We start from the raw sequence: 26,348 nt of genomic DNA on the forward strand, positions 1-26,348 counted from the left end.
GATGAAGGGACCAACCGGGTATGTATTACCGAGACTTGGTTGGGGGAAGCTAGTGGTCCAGTCTGGTCCTAGCTTCTCCCTCCAGGATATTCTGTAGAGGAGCAGGTGAGGGGACGTGGGTGGCAAAGTGGAGTGGCTGTGGTTTAGAAGGATAACATCTGCCTTACCAGGGTCCCTGTTAGAGTATCGGACCATATTGAATGTGTGTGCTTGAATTTCGGGACCAGGGATAGATTGGGACTTCTGTTGGTGTACTGATCGCCCTGCTGCCCAACAGAATCCCTTACTGAGCTCACAGACTTGGTCACGGAACACGCGTTGGGGTCTCCCAGACTTGGTGCTGGGGGACTTCAATGTTCATTTCAGGACCAATCTGTCCGGGGTAGCTCAGGAGTTCATAGTGGCCATGACAACTATGGGGCTATCCCAAGTGGTCTCTGGAGTGATGTATATTGCAGGTCACATGCTTGATTTGGTATTTTACTCTGATCAGGGTGGTGTTCCGTGGGTTGGGACTACTGTGATTTCCCCATTGTCATAGACGGACCATCATCTGGTTAAGGTTGGACTTACAACCACTTCCCACCTCTTCGGGGCAAGGGGCCTATTAGAATGGTCTGCCTGAAGAGGTTATTGGATCCAGTAAGATTCCAAGAAGCCTTGAAGGGATTGAATGTTGGCTTTGCTGGTGATCCTGTTGATGCCGTGGTTGAGAATTGGAATAACTTGCTCACCAGGGCAGTAGACACACTTGCTCCCAAGCGTCCCCTCTGATCCGCTTCAAAATTGGTCCCTTGGTATATGGAAGATCTATAGGGGCTGAAGCGGCAAGGTAGGTGACTGGAGCGCAAGTGGAAAAAGACTCGACTCGAATCCGACAGATTGTGACATAGAGCACATTTAAAGATCTATGCTCAGGCAATATGTGCAGCAAAGAGGCTGTTATTTTCTGTCCATATTGCCTCTGCGAGTTCATGTCCAGTGGAGTTGTTCAGGGTTGTGAGGAGATTAGTATCTGCTCCCCATCCCTTGAACCAGAATTTGGAGTCATCAGTTACCCGCTGTGATGTGTTTAAAGAGTTTTTCGCAGATAAAATCTCTCGGATTTGGGCTGACCTAGATGGAGACTCCACAATTTATGTCTGAACTGGAGGTGCCCAACAACTCCTCTTATGTGATTTGACTGGATCGGTTTCAGTTTGTGACTCCTGAGGATGTGGACAAGCTGCTTGGAGCAGTGAAGCCTATCACTTATTCTCTTGACCCTTGTCCAAAATGGCTTGTTCTATCTAGCAGGGAGGCTGTTGTAGACAGCCTGTTGGAAATCATAAATGCTTCTCTGAGGGAGGGCAGGATGTTTCCTTGTCTTAAGGAGGCAATCATTAGACCTCTTCTAAAGAAGCCTGCATTAGAACCCTCAGAGTTGAGCAATTATAGGCCTGTTTCCAACCTCCCATGCCTAGGCAAGGTAATTGAGAGGGTGGTGGCCTCACAGCCCCAGTCAGTCTTGGAAGAAACTGAGAAGTGCCAGTCACTTCTCTCTCAGCCTAACCTACTTCACAGGGTTGTTGTGAGGAGAAACCTAAGTTTCTGCAATAAAATTTTGTTACCATTTTGGGCCCAACCATTATTTAGAAATGGTGGGACTTTCCTCGAGCTGAAAAGGTTGGGTGAGTGGCAGCCCCCTGTGGCAAGCTGCTGGAACATAGGAACATAGGAACATAGGAAACTGCCATATACTGAGTCAGACCATTGGTCTATCTAGCTCAGTATTGTCTTCACAGACTGGCAGCGGCTTCTCCAAGGTTGCAGGCAGGAATCTCTCTCAGCCCTAACTTGGAGAAGCCAGGGAGGGAACTTGAAACCTTCTGCTCTTCCCAGAGTGGCTTCATCCCCTGAGGGGAATATCTTGCAGTGCTCACACATCAAGTCTCCCATTCATATGCAACCAGGGCAGACCCTGCTTAGCTATGGGGACAAGTCATGCTTGCTACCACAAGACCAGCTCTCCTCCTTTTGGGACTATCACAGCAGTATGTTATATTCTATCACAATACTTACCCAACAGCAACAACTGATAGGGCTTTCCATGCCATCTCACTCTGAGGATGTAGAGATTCATGATCAAATAAGAGAGAAGCAACAAAAATATAAATTGTATGTGGGTGGGTCAGAAATGGGTTGCAAAACAGCGAACATTTCATCTGGGGGACTTTGTTCGAAGACAGCTGCCTTATAAAGTGAGAAAGGGATGTTCCTGATATTCTGGACCAAAACAAATTATCCAAAGAGATTCCTTCATATTAGATGATGGGAAGAAATGAAACAATTCAAGACTTTCCAGTATGCATACTATGAGAAAAGAGGGAAGGTAGTCTGCTCTCAAGAGAGGAACTGGAGAGGAATTTGATATTGCCTCCAGTTTTGACCTCACAGAGGATTCTGATGAAAGTGATGAACAATCCTCTGTATAGAAAATAACTTAATCACTAACAGGTCTTGTGCCACAGCACTCAGGAATTAGAAGTGTGCACAACAGTAGACTGCCTAAAAGACGTAAAGACGTCACCAAATTTTAAACGGATTCCATTCTGATTGTTATAAAGGGGAGGCGTATGTTGTATTCTGTCTAGTAAACCTTAATGTTCTGTTATTGAGAAGATTGTCCCAATGGGGATCCTGTAGAAAGAGTGGGGGGTGGAGTCAGAAAGGAAATGGAGGGGGAGAAGGAGAAAATTGAGTGCTTTCTGAATAAACCTTTAGTTAAATTTATTTATTTTATTGTTAGATTTATATACCGCCTTTCATTAAAAACAATCCGAAGAGAACCTAGCCTCCCTCATTGTCGGCACCCGGAGCAGAGCCCCCTCAGATGATCTCGTCAAGCGGGCAGAGCAGGTGGGAGCAGGTGGTCCCTCAAGTACCCCGGGCCCAAACCGTTAAGGGCTTTAAAGTTCAAAACCAGCACCTTGAATTGGACCCAGAAGCACACTGGCAACCAGTACAGCTCTTTCAGAATGGGTGTGATGTGATCACACCGGGCAGCTCCAGATAGAACCCTAGCTGCCACATTTTGTACAAGCTGCAGTTTCCGGATATTCTTCAAGGGCAGCCCCACGTAGAGCGCATTGCAGTAGTCCAGCCATGACATGACTAGGGCATGGGTAACTGTGGCCAAATCTGCCTTCTCGAGAAAGGGACGCAGCTGGCACACTAGCCGAAGCCATGCAAAGGCACTCCTGGCCACCGCCTCCACCTGAGCTTCCCAAAACAGAACCGGGTCCAGTAGTACCCCCAAGCTGCATACTTGCTCCTTCAAGGGGAGTGCAACCCCATCCAGAACCGGTAAAATCTCCTCATCCCGATTGGCTCTCCTACTGACCAGCATTACCTCTGTCTTGTCTGGATTCAGTCTCAGTTTATTAGCCCACATCCAGCCCATCACAACTTCCAATCCCCGATCCAGGACATCCACCTCCTCCCTAGGATCAGGTGACAAGGAGCTAGAGCAGAATGTCATCTACATATTGCTGACAACTCAGTCCAAGTCTCCAGATGACCTCTCCCAGTGGCTTCATTTAGATGTTAAACAGCATGGGGGACAAAATTGAACCCTGCGGGACCCCACAGACCAATGGCCATGGGGCCAAGCGGTAGTCCCCCAGCACCACCTTCTGGACTCTCCCCCCAAGAAAGGAATGGAGCCACTCCAACACAGTACCTCCAATTCCCATACTCAAGAGGCAGTCCAAAAGGATACAATGGTCGATGGTATCGAATGCCGCCAAAAGGTCCAGCAGAACCAAAAGGGACACACTCCCCCGTCTAGCTCCCAGCGAAGGTCATCCCCTAGAGCGACCAAGGCAGTTTCAGTCCTATATCCAGGGCAGAAGCCAGATCGAAAAGGGTCCATATCATCCATATCATCCAAGACCCTCTGCAGCTGGGACTCCACCACACACTCCATCACCTTGCCCCCCAAAAGAAGGTTAGATACATGTCTATAGTTGTCCAGGTTGGAGGGATCAAGGGGGGCTTTTTTAATAGTGGTCTTACCACCGCCTCCTTGAGGCACGATGGCATCCTGCCCTCCCTTAATGAAGCATTTAGGATCACCTCCAACCATCTGACTGTACCCTCCCTGGCAGGTTTTATTAACCATGAAGGGCAAGGGTCAAGAGCACATGAAGCCGATCGCACACTGCACAGGATCTTGTCCACATCCTCAGGCTGCACCAATTGAAAAGAATCCAACACAACTGGACCAGATGGTGCCAAAGGCATGTCTGCCGGAACTGCCAAAACTCTGGAGTCCAGGTCAGCATGGATGCGAGAGACTTTATCTGCAAAGTGGCAAGCAAAGTGATCACAACAGGCTGTAGATGATTCCTCCCCCATTACCTGGGGGGATGTGTGGCAATGTTTTTGCCACATGAAACAGCTCCGTTTGTCTGCACTGAGCAGATGCAATGGAGGTGGAGAAAAAACATTTCTTCACCGCCCCCACCACCACTGAGTAGTCCCTAAAATGGGCTCTAGCCCGTGTTCAGTCGGATTTGGCATGACTCTTCCTCCAGCATCATTCAAGCCATCATCCAAGTTGTTTCATCGCCCTAAGCTCCGAGGAAAACGAAGGAGCCGAACAGGCTCCACCAAGCCGGAGAGGGCGTTTAGGAGCAACTGTGTCAACAGCCTGGGTTATCTCTCCATTCCAGAGATCAACCAGGGCCTTGACAGGGTCATCAGCTCTGGACACTGGAAACTCCCCGAGAGCCGTCTGGAATCCAAGCAGATCCATAAGCCTCCGGGGGTGGACCATTCTAATTGATCCACCACCCCTGCAGAGGGCAGACAGAGCAGTCAAACTAATCCCCACCAGATGATGATCTGTCCATGACAAGGGAGTTATCTCAAACTCCCCCACCTCCAGATCATTTATTCCCTGGTCGGCAAAAACCAGATCCAGAGTGTGTCCTGCCATGTGGGTAGGGCCTGATACCAGCTGAGACAGGCCCATGGTTGCCATGGAGGCCATGCAATCCTGAGCCGAACCCATCAGGGGGACCTCAGCATGGACACTGAAACCCCCCAAAACAATAAGTTTGGTGGAAACTAAGGCCACCTCCAAGACCACCCCCGCCAGCTCAGGTAGGGAGACTGAAGTGCAGTGAGGTGGTCGGTACACCAGCCGAATCCCCAGCCTATCTCGGAGGCCCACCCTCAAGGACAAACACTCAAAATTCTGAGATTGCCTGACTGGGCACCTGGAAATGAGGAGGGTCTCTCGATAGATGACTGCAACGCCCCCTCCCCGACCCTCCAGGTGGGGCTGCTGCACACTCAGGAAACCTGGAGGACAGAGCTGAGAGAGACCAACACCGCCCAGCTCATCCAACCAGGTCTCCGTCACACATACCAGGTCAGCATGCTCATCCACAATCAGATCATGGATGAGAGATGTTTTAGCATTAACCGACCTGGCATTCAGCAGCAACACCCTAATCCTCGAGGGAGGTTCTCAGAGCTCCCAGGGGTCTCAGGGTTAGGAGAAGGACTGGAAAAAGGAACAGGCCTCAGTTGCCTGGACCGTTTTCCTCTGTAACGGCCAGCCCAACTCACACAGCCATATTTCCCTCTGCCCGCTACCAGTGGTATTGCTGTCCTCACACCAACTCTACTTTCCTGCTCTCCCTGGGACATTCCGCAGTCCAGGAATGAAAATTAAATCTACATAAGATTTCTTAGTATCTATTAGGCAAGCAGCTATAAAACAGAGTAGAAGGCTCTCAGGCTCTGTTTTATAGCTGCTTGCTCTGGACTGGCCCTACCCAGGCTGGCAGTTGAACAGGAAGGACTATAAAGAGCTTCCTGTTTATCTAGGCTTTGCCTGAGCAACAAGTCTCTTTGATCTGTATCTCAAGTCTCTTTGATGTGTGCTTGTCTGTGACATCTGTCTTGATTCGTTGGTCCTGACTTCTGATTTCAGGCTTAACTCTTGGGTTGATCCTAGTTTCCAGCTTGCCTCCTGCTTCAGACTCTTGACTTTTCTGCAGTTGCTCCCCACAGCCCAGCCCTGGCATGAAGTCGCTAAATTAAAGCACCAAATAGAAGCTAGGAATCTGAAAATGATTCAGATATTAAAACAATATGGTTTTGTGTCTGAACCCAACCTGTGCCTTTCCATTGGTTTTGGTAATTAGTAGAATACAGGTCTTGCAGCCTGTAACAGAAACATAAATATATACTGACAAAACATTTATCTCTGGCTTTCCTCCCTGGGAAAACAATGATTTTGCTTTGAAGTCTTAATTACTTTACAGAATGAAGAGCCTGAAAATCCTTACTCTGGATACTTTAAGTTTTAATTGAAAATGCACCTTGTTCAGTACAAAACCCCAAAACAATTAAATGCTCCTCTATCCTTTTAAATGTTTTGATAATGACGATGGATTTCGTTACTCAGCCATATGGAAGTAAAAAGCATGTAGCCCCAGTTGGGCTAAACAAAATATAGAAGTGTGTGTGTGTGTGTGTGTGTGTGTGTGTGTGTGTGTGTGTGTGTGTATTCAAGTATTACAAGTGCTACAGATTTCTTATGAAATCATCATTTCTATAACATATATTTTCTAGAAGTAAATCTTGATTTCTCATCAATGTCTAAAATCTGACACTGTCAACTAAACAGTGGTTGACATTGTAAACTAAACAGTGGTGGAGGAACATCTAGACATTTTTCTTCATAAGCCTCTGCTGTTACTGTACCCAGGTGGGAGCACCCAAGCTAGCCCTGCCTCCTCTGATGGCTTGCTCTGTATTCATACCCACCAGCTCTCCCTGAGTACATCACTGCAGAGCCAAATGCTCTACCTGGAGAGATTCTCTTCTTTTGGGATGCAAGGTGTCCAGCATTCCAGATCCAGAGGAAAAACTTGCTGAGAACTGGGGGCAGGGGGCGGCTATGGCTATAATGGAGCTCTGGTTTTGGAGTGTGCTGGTTCAGGGCTGGCAGGTGCATTCCTGTTCCTCCATACCCAGGTACAATGGCTATTGAACAGGGCTATTTGTTCAAAACAAAGGGGTTGGATTCAAAGAAATGTGAATGGAAGAAATGCCTATGGCAACATTATTCTGCAAATTGTTTTGCAAAGACTAGTCTACAAGGGTTGTTCAGGGGCACACCTAGGTAATTTTGGAGCCTGGACCTGAAGGTCTTCAGAGGGCCCACCCCTCACTTGAGGGATGGTGAGGGGAATTGGGGGCAAGTCAAAACTTTTTTTTTTAACCTTGTGTGTGCAGAGGCCAGAAAATGGACTGAAAATGGCACAATCTGTCATTTGAGAGGCAGGCGGGCACAGAGAAGGAGCTGTTGCTGTTGCCTCCCTCCCCTGTGTACACACCCCCTGGTAGCTCACATCCCCACTCTGCAGCAGCGCTTTTAAAAACTTAGTTGCCTGGTGGGTGTGGGGCAGTGGTGGGGCTCTGGGGAGGCCCCCCAGAACATTTGGAGGTCCCCCAGAAGACAGGAGGCCATGGACCAAATCCCCATGGTCCATGGCTAAGTGCGCTTCTGGGATGTGCAGAACATTTCGAGCTTGGAACAGCCTGCCTTGAAACGGGCCATTTGGAATGTTCCAGTCCGAAATGGAAAACGGGGCTCGTTCCATTGGACCAGTTCTACCAGTTGTTCTGATGGAACATTCCTGGAATTTGTGTTCTGTTCGGTGGAACGTAAATGCCTGGAACATTCCATCAGAACAGTTGGTGAAGGGTGTTCCATTTCGGCTCAGAGCACTCCAAACAGCCTGTTCCAAGTTTTAAATGTTCTGCACATCCCTATAGTCTACCCATTGCAGAGACACCCCAGAAACAGTTCGCCATTGCCACAGCTGCGGATAACCTCAGCCACATTAAATCTCCAAGTTCTGAGCACAGGACAAAGCCCTAATGTCTGCTTTCACTATGGCTATAGGGCTTGTTGTGCTTAGGGTTTTAAATTAGCCATTGTTGCAAATGGCTGCTGCAAGTGCTTTCTGATGGGGATTTTTTTCCCCCTTCATGCTAGCATTAGGGCTTTGGTGTAAAACACCCACATTGTGCTGCAGGACATGACAGCAGCTGAGATTTGCTTTGCATATGCCTTAAAGTATTTAAAGCTACAAACAAAGATATGGAAGCCAGAGGAACAAATAGTGCATGACATTGTGCAAATGGTTGCATAACCATAAGAATATTCCTAGATTTCATTTTTCTCATGCATTGCTCTTCACTAAGGGAGAAATAGCACTTCAAGAATGAAAGGCAGCTTCTACTAAAGGGAAAGTACTTTTGGATCCAAACCAGTGCTTCTAAATATCCAGGCAGTAAACCTGAAAAGATTTAGTATTCAACTGAAAGACTGTGAGTCTTCTGTAATCAAAATGCAAGATTTGAGTTTGTCATAGGAGTGGACAGAGACTATTGTCAAATAAGGCAGAGAAGGAAGAGGTCAAGGTGGGAGGTGGTGGTAGTGAAAGCAGCAACAACCAAAGGTTAAAAGACTGGAGGAGCATCCACACTATTTTGATTGCCCCAATGTCCAATATTCCACTTTGGAGCAACAGTGCATTGGTGTTGAGCACTGAGGGAACTAAAGCAGTTTATGTACTCTTCCAGCCTCCGAGAGCTAAGCACTGGAAAAAAATTTCTGGGGCAGAAGTGGAGGGCCAGGATGGGGGGCCCTGGTACTTGCCTGAGCATGTCACATGCTGATGTTAGACCTGTGTTAGAAGAAGCACTATTTTGGATTGGAGCCTGAGCTGCTGATTTTTGTACAGTTTAAAACAATGGCCAGCTGTCAGTCTCAAGCATGCTATTAAACAATAAGGCTATTCTGACAATCACCAGAAAGTGGGCTAAGGGGCTAAGCCCACTCTCCCCACACAAACCTTGTCTGGCGCTTCACACCAATCGTGTGAAGTGTCTCAATGTGGTTACATTCACATCAGCTTTGGCTCTACATTTCCAAAAAGCTGTTGTTTGTCTGTATACATGTACAGTGCAGATATTTCCCTGAAGCAGACAGATTTCCGGGTAAGTAATACTCCAGAATAGGCTTGCCACCCAAAGAGCTCCAAAATAAAGAATAGGTGGGCAGGTTAGTGGGCAGGAAGCAATTTCATGTCCCTGGGAGCGCAGACTGCACTCAGACAAGCAGCGCTGCATGGTGCAGCAGGAAGTTCCAGAGGCCAGGATGATGTGTCCCAGTCTCTGGGAATCCCACAATGCAACATGCAACACACATGATGCATTGGAGGGTTCCCCTGAGACATGGGCACTCTAGGTGCCCATCTCTGAGTGTGGCCGGGCTAGAAGCAGACCGTGCTTGTATACAAGCAGGTAGCTGGGGTTAAAGGATCACTTACTCCCTTCACCTCAGTTAACAGACGGGCTTAAAAAACAAGCTAGTTGGCACTGCCCTGCTAGGATAGGGCCCAACTGCAGTGGTTCTCATGCCCCTTAAAGAAGCCCTCCCCCACTCTCCTGGGAGTGCACGGAACTGGTTCTGTGCACATCCCTAGGCACAGTGTCTACGAGTGGATAGATCTCCGTGGGGCACAATATAACTTAATTTCTATGAATTTCTGCTTTGACATATTAGGCCATTACAAAGAATGGGAACTCTCTGTGTTTTGTATATTACTGTATATAAAAAGTTACGTTTGTATCCTAGAATGTTGACAGTGTTTACAGATCATACACAGTGTAGTCAGGAACTGCTAAAATTTAATTGCTAACAATGTAGGTCAGTTATTTTTAGATTTTGCAATTGTAGGTTACAGTAAATTAATTTGTACTTGAAGCTATACATTTACAAATGTTTATCGTTTTGTAGTTATATCCGTCACTACTAAAAGAGAAATACAGCTTTGGCAAATACAAGTTGCATGCCTTTCCAAAAGGATGATATCCTTTACAATATATTGTTTTTCTTACATACGTGGAAGAACAAGTTATTCTGAATATATTAATGCCTAAATGCTTTTTATGAATCTGTAAAGTTTAAACATTACAACATATCTGTTCATTCTAAGCGTGTTATATAATAATCATATATTATTGTTGTGATTATGTTTACTGACACTCAACTAACAGGAAATATTCCTGAGCCAAATGATTTAGGAGGATCAGGAGTACAAATTCAAATGCATGTATTGGACAATAACAAATTCTAAATATTTAGTTATATAAATATTAAAATCCAAATAAATAATGGTCCACAAAATATCTATCCACATAAATAACTGTAGACATTCTTATAACAGAAACTTGATGATACATTTTAAAATATTAGTATAAGTCTAAAAATCTTATTCATTCGTATCCATTAAAATACCATAGACTTCTAAGCATAAATGTTCTCATAATGTCCAAAAATTGACTGGATTGTACTACAGATCCTTTGATTTTCCTAATTTTCAGTGTACGTTAGATGCGTTTGATATACACTGAAACAGTATAGTCCCCAGTGTCTTTTCTAAGTTATTTCATTCATACAAAGGGCAATGATATTATTCCAACTTCCCTCTTGAGCAAAATGTTTATACATTCCCTGTAATAAGTAAGTCTCATAGTAATGTCATTTCCTCATTTTAAAACTACAATCTACTGAACAATAGGTAGTTTTTATAGACTGTATTCTCACAGTCATGGCGATCCTGGTTAAAGACTTACTCCACATTGCTGAATGCCATAGAGCTGATTTTGAGAAGGCAGATTTTCTGGGCAATTCTGTTCAAACTGCTATCGTTAAAGCACATTACCGTGTTTCCCCGAAAATAAGACATACCCATAAAATAAGCCGTAGCAGGATTTCTAAGCAGTTGTGCAATATGAGCCATACCCCGAAAATAAGACATAGTGGTGATCTCTCCTGGCTCAGTAGCAGGCTGCTTGCTGAAGCTTTTCCTCTATCCCCCTGGTGTTTTGTGGGGTGAGAGAGACCCACAGACAAGGGCGTAACGATACCGGTAGGGGTGGCAGGCTGCAAGCTGAGGCATACGGTAGAGGGAAGTATGGTAAAAATCTCTTCCTCAAAAATCTCCCCTCCTCCTGGCGGTGGCGGGCAGCAGCAAGAGTAAGCGCGGCGGTGGCGGGAGGCGGCGAGAGTACGCCGGGAAGCGACGCCGGGCCAGACGGCAGGCCTCGGCGTCGCTCTGCGCACTCCCACCTGCCACCGCCGTGCTTGGAGTGCGCAGAGCGACGCCGAGGCCTGCTCTCTGGCCCGGCGTCGCTTCCTGGCGTACTCTTGCCGCCTCCCGCCACCGCCGTGCTTACTCTTGCCACTGCCTGCCACCGCCAGGAGGAGGGGAGATTTTTGAGGAGGAGATTTTTACCGTACTTCCCTCTACCGTATGCCTCAGCTTGCAGCCTGCCACCCCTACCGGTATCGTTACGCCCCTGTCTGTGGGTCTCTCTCACCCCACACACACACCAGTAAAGCTGCTGCTCCCCAACACTGACCAGCAACAGTCTGTGGGTCTCTCTCAACTATAATTGAATAAATGTAGATTGTTGTACCACACTTAATAAAAATAAGACATACCCTGAAAATAAGCCATAGTGTGTCTCCTTGAGGAAAAATAAATATAAGACAGTGTCAGGAAATTTGCATTCTCACAACAAGCTCCATGGGGCTCAGCAATCCCGATTAACACTTTAATGGGGATTGCTGTTATTGAGAGAACGCAGCCACAGTTTGTTTAAAATAGCTAATATTTTCTTAACCATTTCATCTCTTTGTGCATGTGTTTCAGGGATGAATACTAGCAAGAGTGAGACTGTAAAAGAACCTCCCTTAAAGCCCTCCAGAAGATCCTTGCCATGTCTCGCTCAGAGTCAAACCCATCCACACAGTCTCAGCAAGCATTCTTCGTTCCTTCAGCCAAATCGAGTACAACCTCAACCTCAGCCAGTGAGTGCTGGGGCATCAACTACTACAGTGGATGTCGTGTCAGAACGAGGTAGGTATTTGCTAACACCACTTTTTTCCAAATGCATAATATTTTTGAAATATAATGAACAAACAAAAGAAGGTAGATTTTCACTTTTATAGCATAAACAACAATGATTTTGATCAAAAACAATTATTTCTTTCAGCTAAAGTGATGGAAGCCCTGGAAAACAATTTACTCAAGTTATCTAATACTGAATACAGCGATCCATTCTTAGGTGAGTTCCCCACCTCATTTAAACTCTGTGGTAATTTTTTAAAAATTACCCCTTTCGCTCCCCTTTGGACAACCTATATCTGAAAAGTGAAAATATCTGCTGAGAGAGAGAATGTAAAGCCGTGCCAGAGGTTCAGGTGCTTTAGTCTTGGTGGGGTGTGTGTGTAATGTTACTATTATTTTTATTTATTTATCTATTTGATTTATATACCACCCTTCCAAAAATGGCTCAGGGTGGTTTACATCAAAATAAAAACAATTAAAATCAATTAATTAAAATCAAAGCTAAATCAATTAAACAATTAAAATCATTTAAACACTAAAATCATTAACATTAAAATCATTTAAAACCAACATTAAAAATTTAAAACCATGAATCTAATTAAAAGCCTGAGTGAATAAGTGTATCTTCAGTGCCTTTTTAAAAGTTGCCAGAGATGGGGAGGCTCTAATTTCAACAGAGAGCACATTCCAAAGTCCAGGAACAGCAATGGAGAAGGCCCCTTTCCCCAGTAGCCGCCAAACGAGTTGGTGGCAACCACAGACAAACCTCTCCAGATGATCTTAACAGCTGGTGGGTCTCATGGTGAAGAAGATGTTCTCTTAAATACCCAAAGCCTAAGCTACTTAGGGCTTTATAGGTAATAACCAGCACCGGAGTAATATGGTCTCTCCTAGATGACTCAGAGACCAACCTGGCTACCCCGTTCTGAACAAACTGCAGTTTCGAGAGCACATTGCAGAAATCCAGCCTAGAGGTTACTAGCAGATGTACCACCATTCTGAGGTTGTTCATCTCAAGAAACGGACGCAGCTGGTGTATCAGCCAGAGCTGATAAAAAGCACCTCTGGCCACCACCTCAACCTGGGACACCAGGGAGAGGTTTGGATCCAGAAGCACCCCCAGACTGCATACCTGTTCCTTCTGGGGGAGCATGACCCCATCCAGAACCAGCAGATCAAAATCATCTCCTGAGTTCTGACACCACACAATAAGTACCTCCATCTTATCTGGATTCAACCTCAGTTTGTTATCCCTCATTCAGCCCATTTCTGCCTTCAGGCAGATGTTTAGGGAGGTTATGCCTTCTCCTGATGATGTTGACATGGAGAAATAGATTTGGGTGTCATCAGCATATTGATAACACCCTGCACCAAATCTCCTGATGATCTCTCCCAGTCATTTCATGTAGATATTAAAAGAACATTGGAGACAATTTAGAGCCCTGAAGGACATCATTGGAAGAGTTCTGAAGAGTTCAACTAACCCTGCTCTACTCAGTAGGCAGATTTCGATGATCTCCCATTCCCCAAGAAGCACTCTTTGCCACCCAAAAATATGTCCCTGAGGGTTGCGCAACTTCGAAGAGGCTTTTGGAAGAAGGGGAGGTTACTGAAATTCCTTCCCACCGTGGTTCTTTCCCCTAATTCACCAGTGCTTTGTTCATACATTATCGTCATCATCATCATCATCATCATCATCGTCGTTGTTGTCGTCATCATTTTTTGTTATGGTTATAGACTAGAATAATGTATGTCAACCATTGTCCACCTGATCTAGCTTTAGACTCATGGTTGTGAATATGGTTTTGCTGCATTCATTTACTTAATGCCCACTTTGTACCTTCATGAACTAATGCATCAACAAAGGTATCTTAGCACACTGTTGTCCAAGAACCAAATAACAGTGTATCGAGAAAGGCATTATTGTTAACTGGTTGCTATGATCTTTCCAACTCCTTCGCTAGAACCACATATATTCTGGGGATGATGAAAATGGTTTTTATTTGGATAGGCTTAGGAAAAGCTAGAACAAAAAGCAGCAAATGTTTTTATTCTCTTCCTGGATAAGGTATAGAGGAGGGAAGGAGGTGATAGAATTGATTTTTCCTTTATTTGCTACTGTATTCTGTCATTCTGTCTGGACAAGTGTAAAGTGATGTATATTGGGGCAACCTGCCCCCCCCCCCCGCCCAGCTTCACCTATATGCTGATGGGGTCTGAGCTATCAGTGAATGACCAGGAGAGGGATCTTGAGGTCATGGTGGACAGCTCATTGAAAGTGTCAACTCAATGTGCGGGAGCTGTGAAAAAGGCCAGTTCCATGCTTGGAATAATTAAGAAGGCGATTGAAAATAAAACTGCTAATTACAAAATTATGGTGCGGCCACATTTGGAGTACTACATGTAGTTCTGGTCACCATATCTTAAGAAGGACATTGTAGAACTGTAAAAAAGGTTCAGAAGAGGGCCTAGAGCACATTCCTTATGAGGCCAGGCTAAAACCTTTTAGTTTATAAAAAGGATGACTGAGGGGCAACATAACAGAGGTCTATAAAACCATGCATGATATAGAGAAAGTTGATAGGGAGAAATTTTTCTCCCTCTTGCATAACACTAGAACCAGAATTCATCTGATGAAACTGATTGCCAAGAAATTTAGGACTGACAAAAGGAAGTACATTTTCACACAAAGTATAATTAACTTATGAAATTCTCTACCACAAGATGTGGTGACAGCCAACAGCCTGGATGCTTTATGAAGGGTTTAGATAATTTCATGGAGTATAGGTCTATCAGTGGCTACTAGTCTGGTGGCTATAGTCCACCTCCAGCCTCAGAGGTAAGATGCCTCTAAATACCAGTTACAAGGGAGTAGCAGTAGGAGAGATGGCATGCCCAATTGCCTGTGGGCTTCCCAGAGGCATCTGATGGGCCACTGTGTGAAACAGGGTGCTGGACTAGATAGCCATTGGGCCAGATCCAGCAGGGTTTTCCTTATAACATGTGCAGCTGTAAAAAGGACCCAATGAAACTCCAGTCTTATTTTTCACTTGAGGCACGAACGTGAGAATTTTCACTCAAGGCACAAATGACCAGGCTCAAACTATCATACTTTGGATACATTATGCAAAGACCCAGCTCCCTTGAAAAGTCCATAATGCTGGGAAAACTTGAAGGAAAGAGGACGACCAGCAGCAAGGTGAATGGACTCAATTATGACAGCAATGAATGCTCTACTGAGAGACCTTAAAGGCCAAGTTGAAGACAGATAATCCTGGAGAGAATCTATCTATGTGGTTGCTAAGAGTTGACACCAACTTGACAGCACTTAATCAATCAATCAAGACTCCAGTGCTTTCTCTCCTCCAGAGGAAAGCAGTGCTTGCAAAACCTGGCTTGAACTTCCAAATGATAAAACAAGGGCCAAAATATAAACAAAATATAAATATCAATGCAAAGCTAAAATAACATCATTCTCCCTGTAAAAAACTAAGATCACTTCACAAAGCTAACCTTTATCTCGAGTTTGAAATGGGCCATCTCTCACCCCACAAAAAATTATGCTTGAAACAAAATTTTGAATGAAAATGGTGACTTGATAAACCTCAATAGCAACTAAAGGTAAAGTGTGCCATCAAGTTGATTTTGACTCCTGGTGCCCATACATTGAGCCCTGTGGTTTTCTTTGGTAGGATACAGGAGGGGCTTACCATTGCCTCCTCCACACAGTATGAGATTATGTCTTTCAGCATCCTTCTTTATCACTGCTGCCTGATATAGTGCCAGCAGGGATATGAACCAGCAACCTTCTGCTTGTTAGTCAAGCATTTTCCCGCTGCCCCACTTATGGTAACTCAATAGCAATTAATAGCAACTAGTAAATAATAATTCCATCTGAGAGAAGACATGGCAGATTTTTTGAGAATTATAAATAATGCCTTATGTGAAAGTTTGAGCATGTGTTTTAAGTAGGATAGCATGTTTGAATTAATTTAACTGGTGAGTTACTAAAGAAGAGCTTTTGTTAGTTAATTGGTAAAGGCAAATTTTAACACATAGGTTTGTGGTGTTAGGATGTTATCTGTTTGCCACCCTTGCTCCACATTACTAGTTCACCCTGGCAGGAGTGGGAAAGCACACAATATCACACACAATATCATGACACCATTCTGAAAGCCAAGTAAGTCTAAGTGTGCAGTATGGAAGGGGAAAGGGAGAATTCAACACATGGATGTAATTATTGCAGCACTCTCATGCTTCCAGTACTGTCTATTTCTGCCCTAAGATTAGTTATTGCAGCTGCAGGCTTTATATTCTCAGTTTGAATAAAACAGAGTACAGAATGAAATAAGGTACAGAGATGTCTTTGCTTTTAAGTAATTGGCCTCTATTCCTCAAAAGGTTGTGATATCACAAGATCTGTTAAGTGGGCCTTGTTCTTCTCATGGAACACTTTATTAATGGGCTGTTGACTTAAAAAAAGAAACCCCAACCCCTAAGAATGACAGAAAAGCAGTCAGCTTTGGAATGCTGATGGAGCTTACCCAACACAGATGATTAATGTGTTTCATTTTTTCAGTGATCTACTATGAACTGTCCCAAGAGGACATTAAAGATGAATCGGAATTAAGTGAGGGATGTAAATATTTAATCATGTAGCTTCAAGGAAGAGCAAATAAACAGAAAATGGGATAGCTATGTAGAAAAAAGGCAAGAAAGCAGCAGATACTGAAGCTGTTCATGTAAATTTATTTATATATTTATCATATTTATATACCACCTGATATGTGTATCTCTAGGCGGTATACACAATTTAAAACAATAAATATGAAACAGAGTAAAAACAATTAAAACAATTTCACAGGATAAAAAGAGTAACAATTTCATAGGATAATAACAAACAGTTTAAAATTAATTTCAGTTAAAAGCCTGAGAAAAGAGGTGTGTCTTGACAGTCCTCCCAAAAGCAGAGATAGAGATGCTCTTATTCTGACAGGAAACATATTCTAAAGCCCCGGGGCAGCCACAGAGAAGTAGGGATGTGCAAACAGGTTTGAATTAGAACTGGTTCAAAATAGAACCATTGTCTATGGCAGAAATGATGAAAATTGAAAAATCTTTTTAAAAATCATTAAAAATCACACATGCCCAATTGATTTGGCGTTTGGGTGGTAGTTGGCACCCATGGGTGCCTACCACCCAACCTGCTTTTGTGCCCCTAGGTGCTCTGCATAGGGAATAATGGGCCAGTTCAAGTCCCCATTATACGCTATGTAGAACTTTTCATAACCGGTTCGAGTTGGGTTCAAATTCAAACCAAACTAAGGGAGGGGAGGTTTGAGCAAGGCCAAAACAGAGCCTGACTGGCCTGGTTTGAGTTTGGTTCAAATTCAAACCAAACTACTCAAGCCGGTTGTGTGCACATCCCTACAGAGGAGGCCCAGTCCTGAGTCACCACCAAGCGAGCTGGTGGCATAACTGGACCTGTCCAGATTATAGAGTACAGGACAAAGAATGTGCTCTTACCCTAGACCCAAACTGTTGAGGACTTCATAGGTATATAACCAAAACTTTGTATTTTGTTTGGAAACCTATGGGCAGCCAGTGAATTTTTTTTAATTGATGTCATACGGTCCCTTCAGGTTGTCCCAGATACCAGTATGGCTACCGCATTCTGTACCAATGGTAGTTTACAGACTATGTACAAAGGCAGCTCTACATAGAGTGCATTACAGTAGTCAAGCCTGGAGGTTACCAGCATATGCACCACTGTTTTAAGGTCATTTGCCTCCAGAAATGGGCGTAGCTGACATAGCCAAAGCTGATAAAAAGTGCTACTGGCCACAGCCTCAACCTGAGAAACCAGAGAGAGTTTGGATCCAGGAGCACTCCCAAGCTACATACCTGATCTTTCAGGGGAAGTGTAACCCCATCCAGAACAGGCAGGTCTAAACCATAATTCAAGTTCTGACTGCCCACAGTTAGTACCTCCATCTTATTTGGATTCAACTTCAGTTCGTTATCCCTCATGAAGCCCATTACAGCCTCCAGGCAAGCATTTAGGGAAGTTATGCCATTTTCTGATGAGGTCAATATCAAGAAATACATCTGGGTGTCATCAACTTATTGATTACACCCTGTACCAAGCCTCCTGATGACCTCTCTCAGGGGTTTCATGTAGACATTAAAGAGCATTGGAGGCAGTAGGGAGCCTTGTGGAACTCCATACTTTAGTTCTTGCTTTGCAGAGCAGCAATCTAAAAGCAACACCATCTGGAATCTACCAAAGAGGAAGGTACGGAACCACTGTAAAACAGTGCCACCCAATCCCACCTCCCTCAGGTGATCCAGAAGAATACCAATAGTCAAGATACCATAGTCAAGAGAGCCAGCGTGGTATAGTAGTTAGAGTGCTGGACTAGGAACGGGGAGACCTGAGTTCAAATCCCCATTCAGCCATGAAACTAGCAGGGTGACTCTGGGCCAGTCACTTCTCTCTCAGCCTAACCTACTTCACAGAGTTGTTGTGAAAAAGAAACTCAAGAATGTAGTACACCACTGGGCTCCTTGGAGGAAGAGCGGGATATAAATGTAATAATAATAATAATAATAATAATAATAATAATAATAATAATAATAATAATATCCAAAGCTGCTGAGAGATCCAAAAAGATCAGCAGAATTACACTGTCAATAGTCAATTGGAGATCATCCATCAGATCTACCAAGACAGTCCCATTTCCCACTCAATCCCATATCCCACTCGATAATACAATTACCCTCTCTGATAATACAGTTACCAGATGCAATAAATCAAGTTGGGCAAGGGTCAAGAAAAGAGGTTGTAGGATACACAGTCCGAAGCAGTTTGGCCACATCTGCAGGAGTCACAAACTGAAAGTGATCCAATCTAATCCTATAAGAGGAGTTGCTGGACACCTCCACTATAGACACTTCAGTAACTGTGGAATCCAGTTCAGCCTGAATACCGGATATATTATTGATTTTTAAAAGTTATTGAAGATGTCACAGTGTGCGACTGATGATTCTGCATTCCTATTCAAGGGATAGGCACACATACTAGTCCCCTCACAATCCTAGACAACTCTACTGGATATGAATTTGTGGAAGGAATATGGACAGAAAAGAATTGCTTATTTTCTGCCTGCACAAGCAGAGTCTAAAGCTATTCTCACGACCAACTGAAACCGGACTAAGGGAGCCCAGCCCGGCTTCAGCTAGTCGCATGCCGCAACTGGAGCTGCATGGCTCCCAGCAACAAGCCTGCTTAAGTGCCCCCCTTTAAATGAGAGCAGCGAAGTGTGTGCTCTGCTAACCCTGTTTTTCCAATCATGTGTTGCTGCGGCTTGGCTCCACACTGCAGAGACTCATGAGTAGCCCCCACAACCGGGAGGCTACAATAAGCCTCTCAGCATTAGCGGGGCTCCTCAGAATTCCCCGTGCCTTCGCAGGGCATTCTAGGACAGCCAGGAGGCCTCCAAGCCAAGAGGCCTCCAAACCCCACCACCCCAACCGGCTCCATCATAGAGTCGGTAAATGTGTGGCCAGCCAATCCAGCCTTCCAGGGAGGGCTCCCTGCTCATCTGTGGGGAAAGCGGGTAAAACCCACTCTCCTCACAGACCCCGCACCTCCATAGATCTTCAGATGTGCTCTGTGTTGTGATTCACACCTGAATCTTCCTCCACATGTGCTCTAGTTATCCACCTTACCACTTCAGCTCTTGTAGTTCTTCCTAATACCACGGGGCTAATTTTGAAGCAGGTTGGAGAGGACACTTAGGAGCTTTTGTCTACTGCCTTTAATGAGTTCATTATTACATGTTTGCACCAGAGCACTGACAGAATCACTAGCAGAGCCAATTCTAAACCCTTCCAAGGCATCTTGGAATCCTATTGAATCCAATAACCTCCTCAGACGGGCCAACCTAATATGTCCTCTATCCCTGCAGAGGTGGGTTATGGATGCAAGTCCAACCTTAACCAGAGAGGAGAGCTGGTCTTGTGGTAGCAAGCATGACTTGCACCCTTAGCTAAGCAGAGTCTGCCCTGGTTGTATATGAATGGGAGCCTAGAAGTGTGAACACTGCAAGATATTCCCCTCAGGGGATGGAGCCATTCTGGGAAGAGCATTTGGTTCCAAGTTCCCTCCCTGGCATCTCCAAGATAGGGCTTAGAGAGATTCCTGCCTGCAACCTTGGAGAAGCCATTGACAGTCTGTGAAGACAATACTGAGCTAGATGGACCAATGGCCTGATTCAGTGAGCTGGGTCTCACGATCAGTGAGACCCATTTTGGGGCAGTGAGCTGGGAGAATGGGCTAAGCCTGCTCTCCCTGCACACAAGCAGGGAGGGAGCCCTGGGTTGCCAGATTGGCCGCCCACACGATTGCCAGCTCTGTGAAAGAGCCGGTGGGGGCTGGGGGGAGCGGGGGCCAATTGGCCCCCACAAGCTCCAGCATGCCCTGCGCAAGCGCGCAGGGCATGCTGGCGAGACCCCCAGAGCTGGGAGACGGCTTTTTGCCTCCCCTCCGGGGATCTCCTCATGAGTAGCCATGATGCGGAGCCGCACCACAGCTGCTCACAATCAGAAAGCCTGGGTTTGTGGTGTGCTCGCTCCGGAAATCCAGGCTTTAGGGAGGGCTACAGAAGTGGGTGACCAGCCCGGAGGTTTACATGATCAACAAAAATTGGGCTAGGCTCTCCTAGCCCGATTTTTGTTGATCATGAGAATAGCCCCAGTATGTTGTTGTTGTTGTTGTTTAAACAGTCAGACAGGTGTTATTGACTAGTTTTTTTATCCAAACATTGTATTATTATTATTATTATTATTATTATTATTATTATTATTAATTCGATTTCTATACCACCCTTCCAAAATAGGCTCAGGGCAGTTTACACAGTGAAATAATAAATGAATAAGGTTCTTTTCACAATCTAAAAGAAACACAAAATAGACATCAGCAACAGTCACTGGAGGTACTGTACTGGGGGTGGATAGGGCCAGTTACTCTCCCCTTGCTAAATAAAGAGAATCACCACGTTAGAAGGTTAGGGGGTAAGCTGCCACGTTATGGCAGCTTCCTGTGTTCCTATGTCCACAAGAATGGGGAGATAACAGGAGTCCCGACCCACTGAACACCACCCTGATCAGAGCAAAAGACCAAATCTGGCATGTGACCAGCATCATGTGTTGATCCAGAGTCCAATTGGGATAGACCTATAGTTGTCTTGTTCGGGCCATCCCAATCCGGCGTGGTGGCAATTTTGGAGGTCGCCGTGCCTGCGCAATTGGAATCTGCATGGCCTGGGTCACACAAAAGCCAATTGTGCAAGCACGGCTGCTTCCAAAATGGCCACCGCCCCGGAGGGAGAAGGCCTGAACAGGCCAAAGAGCCATCCGAACAGCCGGGGTGGCATAAAGAGAGGCCAGTGGGGGGAGGGAGAACCTCTGCAGAACCATTGCAGAAACATTGTTACCTTTAGATTAATTGTAGAATCATTTATTTATTTATTTATTTATTTGATTTATATACCGCCCTTCCGAAATGGCTCAGGGCGGTTCACAATTAAAACAACTTATAAAACAGTAAAAAGCTAAAACAAATTAAAACAATAAAACAGCTAACAATTTAAAACATTTTAAACAAAAATAAAACATTATCCCCAGACCCCAGCTCAAGAAAACATAGACTCAGTATAGAGGAAAAGGGCCACAACTTTGTTAACTATTACACACAGCATGGCAGACTGGAACACCAGGTGATTAATCACCCTTAAAGAACAGTGCGGGCCAATAGAAGCAGGTCAGAACTCTGAAATCCTACCCAGCACCCTACTGGGGGGGAGACACCCTGGCTCGGGAATGGGCAGGTACATCCCACCCAATTCCTTCAAAGCCAACCCCCCCTTCTGTAAGAGAGGGTCTGGATACTTCTAGGCATTCGTCCACCCCGGACCGCACAGCCCAAAGGTTAGAGAAGTCCTGAAGCAGGGTTCATGGCAATCATTCTCCCCGTGCCGCACAGGCTACAAAGGAGCGATTAACCAAACACCCCTTTTACATATCCAAGGGTGCTCACCGATGTTCTAACCCTCAAATTGCCACCCCGCCCGCACTGTTCCTGCCATTGTGGTTGACCTAACTCTAAATACGCACCCAGGACACAGAACGGAGTAGGCGAAAAAACCCCCAACAGTGGCCAATGCGTTGGGAGCAAAAAATTCCTACTCGGCCCCGTCAGGCGGCCAGTCGCTAGACCCGCTCTGCACCGGGGAGGGAGGGAGGGGAAAGCCGCTTCTCCTGTGGTTGCCCGACCCCAACTGAAGAGAGAATGGAAAATGGAGGATGGGGCCGGGATCGGTCAATCCTGGCCGAAGCCCGGCCCTTGACCAAAGAGGTCAAACGGAACCCTTCCTGGGCTTCGCGCAGGACAGGCTGTGACAAACTCCCTCCCATCTGCACAAGGCGGGGGGGGGGGGTTATTAAGTCATTAAAAACACTAAATCAAGTTAAAAATTAAAAAATTAAAAGATTAAAATATATATATATATACATACAAATACATACATACACACAAACACACATACACATATATATACATATATATATATATACACACACACATATACATATATATATATACACATATACACATACACACATATCTACATTTTAAAAGCCCTGAAAGGCCAGGCCAAACAAATATGTTTTAAGGGCCCTCCTGAAGGCCAACAGAGAACTCGAATTACGGATTTCCGCAGGGAGCGCATTCCACAGCTCCGGAGCAGCCACAGAGAAGGCCCGCCTCCGAGTCGCCACCAGACGAGCCGGTGGCAACTGGAGACGAACCTCCCCAGATGACCTTAATGTGCGGTGGGAATCGTGCAGAAGAAGGCGCTCTCCAAGGTAACTTGGACCTAAGCCGTTCAGAGCCTTAAAGGTAATCACCAGCACTTTGAATCATGCCCAGAACATCAATCTGCAGTGTAATCTGTGGTGTCCACATACTAATTAACCTACATGTTGCCTTGAGATTTCAGATAAATGGAAGAAAAGCTTCGTAAAATTGTGTCTTTTTTAAAAAAAATCACCCTGTGCATGTGGGTAGAAGACGAGGAGTTCCTTAGGGGAGAGGTTCTGCATAGATAAAATCTGGGAAGAATGTAGGCTTTGATTTTCAAAGATGACACGGCTGGATTCATCAAAGGAAGCTGAGTAATTAAAGTAAATGGATGTTTGCTTTACTTTTAAATGTTCAAAATCTGTGTGGGTATCTACTTTCAGCTACATCATGTTTTAAGAACTAGATACATCTCTAAATAGGAATTTGCCTTTTATGTGCTTTAGCCTAATTTCTGTTAGGAACCTGATTAGTTCCTTCTTCATTGCTCAAGAATCATTGGGACAGTGGAGATATAACATTCCACATCTTCTATCTGTGATTTTGATACCTTGAGAGCATGCCTAGATTTGTGCATTCCCTTCCCTTCTCCTCTGCTCTTGCATGCAAATTTCTCCTATAATTTGTTTTATCTGTGTTGTAGCATCAGGTGTGCCTCATAATTAACCATAATTTATTGATTTTGCAACTAGAGTTGGTAGCCAGAGTAAGTGGATTTGAAATACCTGGTGATGGGGCGTGAGGTAGGTGGAGGAGACTGTCTGTGAGAACACACTGCTAATCTGATTAGATCTGGAACATTACATCTGCACAGTCCAACTAAGTAGGAGCGTTTGTTTCATGATGTCTTGTTCTTTCTAGAATGGTGAACAAACTGGCTGAGAATTAGGAAACAAATGTTATCAAGCTTCTAATCAGTTCTTCAGTTACATAGTGATTACTTAAGAATGTATGTATAAAGTTCTTTCCATTTGGATTATAATGGTATATGAAATTAGGGGAATCTTTTAACTTGCAATGAACTGGCCCAGAAGTGGCCATCTCAGATATATGACACATACTCGGCTTGTTCACACAGTAATTTGAATCTAGGTCTAATGTGAGTTACCAACATTGAAGTTACCAACATAGAAGTGACCCACCCATGCCAAGGTGGTTTACGGCCCTAGATTCCCACTTTGGCATGGATTCTCACAATCATGCCAACGTTAATAACCTAAATTAAGCCTAGATTCAAATGACTGCATGAACAGGTCTGCTGTCTCAGTAAGCTCTGTAGGTTGCTGAGCCAAAATGAGAACTGAATTTGCAAGACTATAGAAATTAGAATGTTGTAATTTTTCCCCATTTAAATTTGCAAAAGATGTTACACTGTGTCTAGATAGAGTGTTAGGCAGCGCTGGGGAGCAGTCAACTGTTGTGGTGCATGTTGGCATGCTGGGAAATGCAATCAGGAGGTCTTGGAAGCCACATTTAGGCTGCTAGGTAGCATATTGAAGTCTAGGATCCCCCAGGATAGTGTTCTCTGAAGTGCTACCTGTTCCATGCGCAGATCCAGCGCAACAGGCGGAGCTGAGGGGGTCTCAATGTGTGGATGAGATATTGATGCAGGGGGTTTAGATTTGTTAGGTACTGGAATAAATTTTGGGGCAAGCAAAACCTGTATAAAAGGGACAGGCTGCACTTGAACCAAGACAGAACCAGATGGCTAGCGCTTAAAATCGAAAAGGTTACAGGGTGGCTTTTTAAATGACGCCTGGGGAATTGCTGACAGGAACTGGTTGGTAACTGGTTTGCCAAGCAAAATCCCCCAAGGTGCTAGGGTGCAAACTTTTCAGATAAATGAGAAGGGGACAGAATAGAACCAGGAGTAGAACAGATGGAAACACATGACAGCTGGTCAAAAAGGTCAAATGACAGTAAGAGAGATAGCGCATGCCCATGCCAGGTAAGAGAGTCGGTGTATCGATGTTTATATACCAATTCCAGAAGCATGGAATATAGAGTGAGCATAATTTTTGATCCCTCTCTCACAACACTAAAAATCCCATGAAATTGAAGCACAGGAAAGTTAGGGTGAACAAAAGTAAGTACTTCTGCAAACAGCGCATAATTAATCTATGGATTTTTAAATTTTTTACATTTATATTCCACTCTTCCTCCAAGTAGCCCAGAGCTACCTCTGTGAAGTAGGTTAGGCTGAGAGAGAAGTGACTGGCCCAGAGTCAGCCAGCAAGTATCATGGTTGAATGGGGATTTGAACTCGGGTCTCCCTGGTCCTAGTCCAGCAAGATGCCTCTACATATCAGTTGCAGGGGAGTAACAGCAAAAGAGGAGGCATGCCTTCACCTCTTCCCTATGGACTCCTCAGAGGCATCTGGTGGGCCACTGTGTGAAACAGGATGCTGGACTAGATAAGCCTTTGATTATTCTTATGTTCTTATGAAAGAACAGCTTTTGTTATAAAGTATTCAAGTACACAGGTTTTCTCCACTTCAGAATATTTAAATGTAAACTGATCATAGAATTCTCAGAAGAGCAATTAAAGTCCTTCTTGCCAGAAGAAGTCTGTACTCTAAACTGCAATTTTGTCTTTTAGCTTTCCCAAGATTACTTAATATCTTCTGTTCCGCCAAGTGGCAGTGGACACTAGAGTGGCAATAAAAACACAATGGGCCTGTTCCACCAACCTTTTCAATTTATTTATACATACATACATTTATATCCTGCTCTTCCTCCAAGGAGTCCAGAGCATGTACATGGATATGTTTATCCTCTCAACAACCTTGTGAGATAGGTTTGGTTGAGAGATACATGACTGGCCCAGAGTCACCATGGCTCAATGGGGATTTGAACTTGGGTCTTCCCGGTCCTCTAACCACTCTAACCACAGTGCCATGCTGGAAGAAAAGTGGAAGGAGAGGAAGGCTGACAGATTCAAGAAGGGCATCCCACAGTTTGTCTTCCACCACCCAAAGACCCTGATCCTTGTACCTGCCCTTTGTACTTATGGTGGTGACAGAACAGGGAAGCAGAGGCTTTGAAGCTGATCATAGGGCGTGGGCAAGTGTCTGTGGGAGAAGGCAGCTGCATTGCTTCCCAATTTGAGGCCTGTTTACAGCAATTGCTTCCTTAATATGCCGTTGCTTGGGTGTGTGTGATGGAAAGAAGACATCTCCATCACCCAGACAAATTCTGCCTGCCTTGCCACCCTGTGCTGGCACTTAACAGCTAGACTTTCACTTCATCCAGCTCCAGTTGTGGATTGTTACATATGACTGATTGGATTAGAATATGGATGTGGATGTATATTCAGATACACACACAAATGCAGATGCTATCCATCTATGCAATATTTCTTTTATTTGGATATGTATCTGAATGTGCATCCCCATGCACTTTTTACCTGATCTAGTCAACTAAGTGTTACTGGACTG

At 44.8% G+C, this 26,348-nt stretch overlaps 1 protein-coding gene across 4 annotated transcripts in view; it reads left to right on the plus strand.

The window, feature by feature from the left end:
- ANO3 (anoctamin 3) overlaps positions 1–26,348 on the plus strand; it is a 291,826-nt gene that overhangs the window by 67,650 nt on the left and 197,828 nt on the right. For all 4 annotated transcript variants that reach the window (XM_053283690.1, XM_053283691.1, XM_053283692.1 and 1 more), the window contains 2 exons: positions 11,793–11,999; positions 12,136–12,207. In XM_053283690.1, coding sequence (XP_053139665.1) covers positions 11,793–11,999; positions 12,136–12,207 — 279 coding nt within the window. The remainder of the gene's footprint in view (positions 1–11,792; positions 12,000–12,135; positions 12,208–26,348) is intronic.

This window comes from Hemicordylus capensis, chromosome 1, assembly GCF_027244095.1.
Source record: "Hemicordylus capensis ecotype Gifberg chromosome 1, rHemCap1.1.pri, whole genome shotgun sequence".
NCBI lineage: Eukaryota > Metazoa > Chordata > Lepidosauria > Squamata > Cordylidae > Hemicordylus > Hemicordylus capensis.